This window comes from Perissodus microlepis, chromosome 22, assembly GCF_051167445.1.
Source record: "Perissodus microlepis isolate ML-2025 ecotype Zambia chromosome 22, ASM5116744v1, whole genome shotgun sequence".
NCBI classification, from domain to species: domain Eukaryota; kingdom Metazoa; phylum Chordata; class Actinopteri; order Cichliformes; family Cichlidae; genus Perissodus; species Perissodus microlepis.
Window position 1 is genome coordinate 29709802 of NC_140481.1, and position 9777 is coordinate 29719578.

The 9777-nt window shown below is 37.6% G+C and overlaps 1 protein-coding gene across 1 annotated transcript; it reads left to right on the forward strand.

Annotated features, from left to right (window-relative positions):
* The first annotated feature begins 5368 nt into the window (after nt 1–5368).
* Nucleotides 5369–8525, forward strand: il11b (interleukin 11b). Its single transcript, XM_084920274.1, has 4 exons — nt 5369–5910; nt 6393–6488; nt 6598–6765; nt 7335–8525. Exons 1-4 carry the CDS (start codon nt 5857–5859, stop codon nt 7503–7505), a joined length of 489 nt encoding a protein of 162 aa, XP_084776400.1. The 5' UTR covers nt 5369–5856; the 3' UTR covers nt 7506–8525.
* The last annotated feature ends 1252 nt before the right edge of the window (nt 8526–9777 follow it).

Sequence of the window (9777 nt, forward strand, 5' to 3'; positions counted from 1 at the left end):
GATTATGTGAAAATGTTCATTTTCAAATGAAAATGTTCATTTTCACATAACGCGAATCATTATTACTGCAGTGGTTTTATCCATTATGGTCCAAAGCTTCTTGGGAGATTTCAAGCTTGGCTATGATTATTTTTTTTATAATGTTGTAGTGAGTATGAGTCATTTTAAGGAATAGGTTTCCCCTTGTTATGCTACATAAATGGATTAGCTGTATGGGGCAGAGCAAAGATTAATTCCAGTGAAGTCTGTATATAGCTACATACTGGAGTGATGTCACCCTGTCTCCAGTGAACCTAAGAAAACAGGATGCTGCAGGAATTGAAACTGCACACAGTCATGCTCTGCAATTTGAAAAACAAAGTAAAATAAATGTTTGGCTAATTTAATATTATTAAGAATTGTTAATTAAATCAATGCCACTTATATTTAAGAATCTTTTTCTTCCTCCATTTAGCTGATTTTTATAGCATGAAAATCAGCAATATTTTGACATTCACATGCTTTTGTTCATGTCAGGTTTGGATAGATTCAACAATTTAGTGCTGCAAGAACCTCACAAGTTATGTATATGGGACCAATCAGCCACAATGACATGGCACATCTGTTAGGCCGGCAGAGTGGCATTTTCAGCACACTTCCTGTTGCATTTCTCTGTAACAGTAATTTGAAACTGGGCTTGTGTAAACTTCTATAGAACTATTGTACTTTCCAGGATGCTAGAGCGTAATCCTACCAGCAGGACTCATGCCCTCCTTCTCTTGTTTTTTTTTTCTGTTCTTTGGCTTTTCTTGAGTCAAAAATTTTTTTCTTCTGGTTTCAACTCTGTACTTGTAGCTCTGTAAAATTGTACCTATAAAAAGAAGTTTAGGCAAACAGACGCTGAAGTTCAAACCCCGAATGATCCAGAGTGACTGAACTTACACCTCAATTTGTAAGTGCAACTTTCACACTCTTGTAACTCTACTCCAGGTCTCCACCTCCACTCCCTAAAGGGAAATATGTGGCTTGTAAATAGTAAACACTTTTGGATTGTTATAGTGTAAAGCTTTTTATAGGAGTTAAACAGCACAGTCAGGTTATAATTTTATAGGGTGTGTCACCTTAGGGTGCCACCTTTTAGACTACATAATCATTTGATTCACTGTTAATATAAAATTATATATTTATGTTTATCTGAAGTATCCAAAGTGTTTTTTATTTTAGTTTTGGTAGAAAAACGTATAAACACGTTCTTAGTGCTGTCACTCTGCTCCTGAAACAACCTGTTTGAAAGCCAAACCTCACACTTCAGGTATTACAAAGTTACCATTTTCTTGTTTATTTGATGGTTTTGGAGAAAGATGACAGAGCTCCTCCCGCCACTCAGGCTTTACACTTTATTCACTGGACGGTCTTCAAAGTAAAAGAAGAGCAAATAAGAAGAAATAAGGCGCTCACTGTGTCAGAGAGAAAACACAGGAAACTCCAGGGTTTGTTTGTCTGACTCAGCAAGAAAGAAAGAGCACACGAACCCGATCGGAAACGGTGGAAGCTTGTGATTATGTGAGAGCTTGCATGTGCGTGTGTTGATGTTTCGTGCGTGGGTAAACGAGTGCTGATGAAATGACCTGTTAAACACGTTAAAGGTGGCCCATTCACTCTGCTTCTTAAGCAACTTTGATCTGTGCCGTTATGCTGTCACAGCTGTTTACTCTGCCAAATACATGACTGTACGCAGCACTGCTGGAGGATGTTTTTCTTAGTGTGACAGTTGGGTTTTGCTGATGGCTTTTTCAGTAATTTTCCAATAAATAAATGAAGCATTTTGAGCCCTTCACTAACTGAAAATCATTTTAACATGAAGCCTGCTGTTGCATGTGCAAAAGCCACAGTTGCACTCATTCAATGCCTGTACTTTTGTTATTAACTATTTAGTGTTTGAATCTTGTTCAACACTGAATCCAAAAACTATGTTGTTCTTACAATCAAGCCACGAGGTTTTGTGCTATCGGGAAAATTGAGGATAAGTGAAGAGCAGACAGCAATATTTTTGTCTGGTGGTCGATGTCTGACTCATATCAAAGTATTAAATTGTTCTCTGATGCAGTATTTTAGCTCTGTAATAAGATCCAGACATGAATGCTGATGGCGGAAAAATATTGTTTCCCAGCTCTTCTTGACCCCCTGTGCATTTAATATTAAGCACTCATAACAAGAACAAACAGATGAAGAGTGAAAGAGCAAAACTCTTTATATTGAGATTTTTAAGAAGAAAATAAAGTTATTGACTTGTTGGATGAAGAAGGTGTGTCGTGGTGGTGGTGTGGGGGATGGGGGGACATTTTTTAAAGCCTAAATTCATCAATTTCAGTTACATTAATTAACAAACAGCTCTATTGTTTGTTAATTAATAGTCACATTGTGAATGTAAAAGTACATCTCACCAGATGCGTTGATTTAACAGCCATCTTTTGTTTCAGCATTATGACACTGGTGCCCTCAGTGACTCAGCTTCCATCCATCCATTAGTAAACACTTATTTGGATCATGGGAGGTCTGCGTATTATCTAAGCTTTCTTTAGCTAAAACACTGAGTACACCCTGAACATGTTCCCAGTCCAACAAAGGGCCATATGGATGCCATCTTGGTGAATTTAATTTGGACTAAGACCAAGTGCTATCTTAACAAATAGGGAGAGGCATGATTTTGCTTTTACTGGTCAGTAAGACATAAAAGTATACTACAAGTTCATTATGAAATTTTTAGTCTTTTAGCAAATGGTTGCTGTTTTGTTCCACAGGCTAAACTCACAAGACAATCAAAACTCCATTAACCTACTTCGAGTTGTAGCTCAGGAGGCAGAGCAGGTCATCTATTAATCAGAAGGTTGTTAGTGGTTTGATCCCTAGCTGCTCCAGTCTGCATGCAAAATTATCCTTGGGCAAGATGCTGAAGTTGCTCTCCAATGCATTTATTGGAGGGTGAATGTTAAATAGAGAGCATTCAAACCTAGGAATAGGCCCCAAATTATCACACAGCATTGCTGGGATTAGTAACTAAAAAGTGGAGGATAAAATTCACATTGTAATCACATTACTGTAACATTTCACAGCTCAGCACTATTTGTCAAAATTCCGGGAATACGTCTGTCTGGCTGCTGACCTTCTGCTTTCCTGCTGTTTCCTGATCAGCCAAAGTCACGAGATGAAATCTGACTTCCAAAGAATAATGTCTGACCAAAGGTCACCAGCAAATTAGATCAAGGTTGAAACTTATCTTCCAGCGACAGCAGCTAGAATAAAGCTAATATATAGAAATATAGAAAGAAAAACTATAGAAGCAAAAATGGAAGAAATAAAACCTAAAATATAGGGAAGAAAATAAGTAGAAACATTTAATAAATTTTCACCTTTACTGAACTGTGTAAAATAATTTAAATATTCAAGTCGTTTTAATTTTAAATGGATAAAACATCACGAAAACTTCACTTTGTTTTCTTAGGTAAACAATTTCACCCTTTTTACCTCATTGTTGACCTCAAATCTTAGCCCATAAAGTATACTGCCCCGAGTGCCTGAGTGGCAGTAAAAGTGTTTAAAGTGCTCCGACACTCATAACAAAGTGGATGTTTTCCCTCTAAAAGCGCAGCCCGGGGCATCTGCCCGGTGATGTCACCGCCAAGAGATTAATCTGAGTCAGACCTCTGCGCCAGCTCCCTTCTCCTTTTCCAACAAGAGGCCCAGAGCAGGCTGGGGAAAAAAAGCCCACAGCATACCTCTCATTCCTTATCCCTGATCTAACACTAACGGACAGTTCATTTCTTTGTTACTCTGCATAATGGGATTTCTGAAGTTACAAAGACCTGCAGACATGAACTAATCTTGATTTTGGTGTTACTCCTTTCAGTTATGATGAAAAGAAGTTTATGAAATAGAGACAAAACAAACTACAGAAGACTCATTGCAATTATTCATTCTCAAACAGATAACATCTGGGTGGTTCTTCTTCCAGGGATTAACTAAGCACAGTAGGAGGTATTCAGTCACGGAGGTCCAGTCCATCAGACTTAATTTTTTTTTATCGTTCATACGTAAACATTAAATGGGATGGCCGTAAAATATAAACACTGTGCTGCTTCTAGTGACATATCTAAAGTGCCCCTCAGCTTTATAGTTCAGTTTGGTGTTCTTGATTAATTGCCTGTTGTTTTACAGCCCTCAACCTTTGCTTCATTAACCTAAATGGGGCAGCAGGAGGTAGCTGTGACTCATGAAAAACTGGGGGGGGGAAGGTATTTGAATAGAGTTTACATAGTTAAGCATTTAGCAGCCAAAGAGACAGATAATTTCCCCAGAAACCAGTGGAGACCAAAACCAGAGCTACAATAAGGTATTGATGGAAAATGGCAAATCTGGCATTAATGTGTCATTAGGCAACTGCCAAATTCAGCAAAACAACTTTGTATGATAGTAAAAAGGCAAACTCATAGTTTCTGTTTCCAAAGTGGTCAGTGTAGCAACTATTCTGAAGCCATGCAGCCTAAAATAAGAGACTGTGGTACTGGATACAAAGTATTATTCACTGTGAGTTAAGTATAATGTTTTTTAACAGTCTTATAGACAAAGCAGCTGTAGTCTTCTTGCTTTTTGTATTGGGTTTATGTCCGTATGGGCTAATCAGTGGTTTCTGCTATAACTTTGTTGAGACTTGCTACATTTGCATTCTCTACATTTAACCTGAAAGCATAATATCAGCAAGTAGAACAAAACTATGAGCTAAAATTTCCTTTTAAGGTACTCATCCATTCATTTTTGACTGCTTCAAAAAGAATTGCTGGGAAAAGACAGTGACCATTTGAAGCCATTTGAAGCTGCAGTTTGTGCTGATGTTGTTCCCTGGTGACACTTCTGAGATGTGATTTACCTGAAACAGCATCTGAAATTAAAAAAAAAAATGAAAAGACTTTATGCAGGTCAAATAAAAACAGTGTTATGTAAAATGTCAGCTAACCTGTTAACATGCTGCTTGTGTTTCTGGGAAACACCAGCTATCACTTTGCAGAAAATTCTCTCCTTCCTCCTGTCACACACCCACACTCCTTCAGTACTAAATGCTAACAGTGACCTGCTTTAGTGTCTAAACCACCATCCATGCTTGTTTTTATCTCGTATCTGATCTCCTGCTCTTATCTGATTTCTTTGAATTACTGTTTATGTCTGGATCTGATATCTGAGGGTGTGAGGTTTGATTTTTTATTTTTTTTTGTTTATTTGATCGTTAGATCTAATCTACAACAAACGCTTTGGTGTTAATGCTAGCATGTACCTACAGTTGCATCAGATTGATGGTGTAATAGTTCCTAACTGCCGTGACAAATACAGCTGCCTCAGGATTAATCTTGTGGGTCATGTGGTCCAGATTTAGGCTGGAAATGAAAACAAGTTTCCATGTAGCTCTGTGGTTTTTCTATCTGATTCAGAAGCAGCACGTCTGGGTCGCAGAGAGGGGAAGAGGTTGAGTTGTGATACTTTCTGCTGCAACATGAATGCAGCCCACTAGCCACCTGTTATGAGACTGTGTGTGTGTGTGTGTGCAGCTGGGAGCAGCATCAGCTGAATGTTACTCAGCTCGATCCTTTGCTTTGAATAAATGCGGAGCTGATGTTTTTATGTGGCTGATTATGTTTTGATGAGGCGAAAGACCACAGAACCTAATGAAATACACAAGATTGTAACTTATTATTTTGATCCTTTTTTCTTGTCTTTGCAGTTTTCCATGACGCCACCTCTTTTCTTCTCTACCTGGTAATACTGGCTGAGCTATTTGTCCATTCGTCGTCCCGTCCCACCCCTTGCCCGTACAGCGTGTTTGAACCAATGATTCATCAGTTGGACAAGATCATCGCCTCCTCCAAAAAACTCCATGGTTTGGTAAGGTTTAACTTTACACTTCCTGTTCCAGATCCACGTTGGCTTTTCTGTCTTAGAACCATTTTTTTTGTTTCAAAACTTGTTGTTATTAGGTCAAAATAAATCAGATCTTTCCTCACTGACCGAAAACTGGACTCCAACTAAGAAATAGGAAAATTTGAGGCGTAATTAAAAATAAGCACGATACACGCGAGCACAAACTTTGTAGGAGTGTTACTGCAAAAGGCTTGTAAAATGTCTCAGTAAATGAGAGAATTGGTTGTGCGCTTTTTAATAAAGCAAGTGAAAAATTAGTCATTTAAAGAACATAGTAAATCACCAAAAGTGAAAGTGCATAACTGTAAACTGAAAGCTTGAAAAATGTCTTATCTGATTCAAGTAAGCATTCTAGTTTATTTTTAATAATTAAAAATCCTATATAATAAGTATTATAAGGAAATGTGGTTATGTTTAAAACCTCCGTTTTCGCTATATTTTAACAGCCAGAAGCCGAGCTTGTGACCTTCATGGACGTAGAACACAAACTGGACAGTCTTCCTGTAATAAAACACACTGCTGCCCATCTCAACTCGTTGAAGGTAATCATCCAGCTTCTCCTATCAGTGATTTAAACGGTCGAAATGCACTCTAAATGCTATCAAAGTTTAAAAGATATTCACTTAATTTGTCACCTTAACATCTCTGCAGGTTAACGAGTCTCTCTCTCAGCTCTACGTGTACGTCGAGTCCTTCAGGCTGCACACCAAGTGGTTGAAAACTGCACAAGTAAATGTCAGTGTGCCCTTTCAGGCAGCTGAGGGCGCCAGCAACCACCTCGAGCAATTGTCCGATCTCACCAAAAAATATCTAGAAAAGGTGAGAGCAACAGTATGGCTTGAATTTACTGAGTTTGCTTGTTTTTAGAAAGAAAATCCACTGAAAACGACACACAAGAGATTTCTTACACTTTAATTTAATATTAACTTTAACTGAAAACTGATACTGTTGATATTAGAGCAAAACGTAAATTAAAGAATACGGCTACAAAATGTAAAAGATAGTGTTTGACATAAAAATGTAAAACTTTAACTTTGACTCACATTCATCTTTTGATTTTGAGTTTTTTTGTGTTGTTTTTGACCACGTAGTCATTACATAATTTAATCACCATCTGGGTTAAAAAAAATAAAGGAATAAAGACTAAATTCATTGGTGACTAAATAATCTTACTCTTTTTTCCTGTCTCTCAAAGAAAGCAATGACCAAAATATAGATTAACAAAAGGAAACAAACAAATTAAGAACAGACATTTAATCATTCAACTCCACAGCTAAATGTATTCATTCCCATTAAAACTCATCCAGAGAGTGAAGAGAAAACAATCAGTTTTTGTGCTTTCTCACATTCAACCAATGACTTTTGTTTCTTTTTCTTTCCATCTTCAGATCGGTGAACAAGTTCCTCAGACGCCGTCTCCCTCCCTCCCGGTCGTCTCCACAGCCTTCGAGGCTCTCAGGTTCTCTGTAGAGATCTCAGACCGGCTACAAGTCTTCTGTCACTGGTCAAAAAGAATCTTACGGCAACTCCAGAGACGATCCCCCTGTCCAAAACATTAAACTCAAGCCTCCAAGACAAAACTAGTATGTGATGTCTTCCTACACAACCACTGTCACATTTTATGATTTTCCCTTCAGCATTTGAGCTGGACTAAAAAATATTGAATATTTGATATCATATCATGTCATGGCAGGATATGATATTTAATTTTCCATTACTCTGAAATTTTTCATATTTGATTGAGGTCCATGATTCAGAACTTTGAGTTAAACGTCTCAACGGTGATAGGGTAATAGATGTTGATGTCTCCCTTGAGATGAACGGTCTGACGTCTTGTCTGTATTTTGTTTATTTGTTTAAAATTCAGTTACTTCACTTTAGTTTATTTTTAACAAATGCCTTTAAAACTGCAACTCCCAGCTGGACTAAACTTTGTGTTTTGTGCTAATAAGTCAGTTTTAGCCTGCTAACATGCTAATCTGAGACAGTGAACATTGTAAATCTGCTAGCACCAGAATGTACTGTCATTGTTATTGTGAGCATTCTTAAATAGCCACTGTAGTTCAAGTACAGCCTTACGAAGCTACTGGCATGTCAGAAGTGGTGAGTAGAGAGTAGAGCTACAGAAAAAGTTCAAAAAATGCAAGATAAAGGTTTCAGCATTTTTAAAATTAGAGAAATTAGAGATTATTGGGATTTTCTTTATGCTGCCTGTCATTAAGACCTATTTTGAGAAAAGGAAACGGAATGTACTGTACGTTAATGTAATTTGCTATTTATAAGAAAATACGTGTATGTCACAGTTTACGTGTCGCCTTTGAAAATGTATTGTATTAATGCACTGTGCTAAGGTACTGTCACCCGTGACCTTTACTCCCTCTCAGACTGTTTACACTCACAGTGCCTGCAGTTCGTGTTTTTTATTGTTATTTTCGGTACATAATTAGGTTACTATTTATAAGTTTTTATATTATGTATTTGTATGTCAGTTTAGCTGCAGATGCAGGCATCTCCAGCTAAACATTTTTCTATGTCAAAGTATTTTGTAATATTTAATAATAATATCTATTATCATTCTATAAACCATCATATTGCTATTTATATATTTGTATGTCTTGTTTTACAGTCATTAATAAAACTGCCTTAGAAACTGATGTAAGTGCTCAGTGTGATACTTTTGGTGTGTGTCTGTCTGTCTGTCTGTGTTTGTTTTTTGAATATAATTACATTAAAGAGATTTTTGATTATTTACTTTAACATTTGCTCCTCACTTGTTAGAAAAACCTCAGCACTGGTGTTTTTTATAGTTTTGATCATCACAATCTCCTGTGTTGAGTTCAGTATATTTTTGAGTGCATGACGCAGGAAACAGAAGTACAAACATAATGGGAGAGTTTATTACTGATTGTCCAAACCAAACACAAAATCCAAAATTGTTGAGTCCATGAAGGCGTCTGAAAGATCCAAAAAGGAACGTGAAACTGGAAACACAGAGATGACATTTTTGTATTTTGGCTGCTTTGACACAGTAATTTCCCAACCTTTGAGTAAGATAAAGCATATCTCTATTTTAACTGAGACCATAAACTCATTAGGAAATCTTCACTGAGTTGTAAATCAAAAGTAATTTCCACACCCTTGAAGTTGCTTTTGATGTCATAGGAGTCGCCCCCTGCTGGCTATTAGAAAAAATGCAGGGCACTTTAGCATTGACTTCCCTTTTTACATCCAGAAGTTTTACGTCCTTTATATATACAGTTTATATATATATATATATATATCTGCTGAATCCCAAAACGGAACATGGTTTTATACAACTTTTCCCCCTAAAGCTGAATAAATACACCTAGCTTCTTGAGTAGAAAACACAAACATGCCACACATGTCAGTGGAATGCTAAAACTTTTAAATAGCAGGGGTAAAAGTGCCCACACAAGTCCGGGTGACACATGAGGGGAATGTACAGACTGCCATTGTTCAGCTGCGACCTGTAACCCTGAACTGAAGTGACACCGTGTTGCTTGCATAATGAGGATTGCATATGAGTGTGTTGACATGTAGGCACAGACAGATGATCTCACCCACAAACAGACTTTCACTGTAACTAATATGAGGCCTCCAGAGGAACACTGCAGTTGTCCAGTATGTGTGGACTGTGGTGGCTGGTAGCAGCTGAGAGCAGGATCAGTGAAATCACAAGGGGTCCGGGTGTTACAGGAGAATCCTTTCACTAGATATAGAGCTAGAGAGGGTTGAAGAAAGGCGTGACTATATGTGTATGATGTGTGCTAATGGGTTGACTTAGTGACCAACGGGGCAACAAGGGACCAG

Excerpts from the sequence above, each read along its gene's own strand:
- il11b (XM_084920274.1), top strand. The coding sequence starts at position 5,857 with ATGATTCATCAGTTGGACAAGATCATCGCCTCCTCCAAAAAACTCCAT. Across the intron at positions 5,911-6,392 it reads CCAAAAAACTCCATGGTTTG|CCAGAAGCCGAGCTTGTGAC; the intron begins GTAAGGTTTAAC and ends ATATTTTAACAG. Across the intron at positions 6,489-6,597 it reads CCCATCTCAACTCGTTGAAG|GTTAACGAGTCTCTCTCTCA; the intron begins GTAATCATCCAG and ends ACATCTCTGCAG.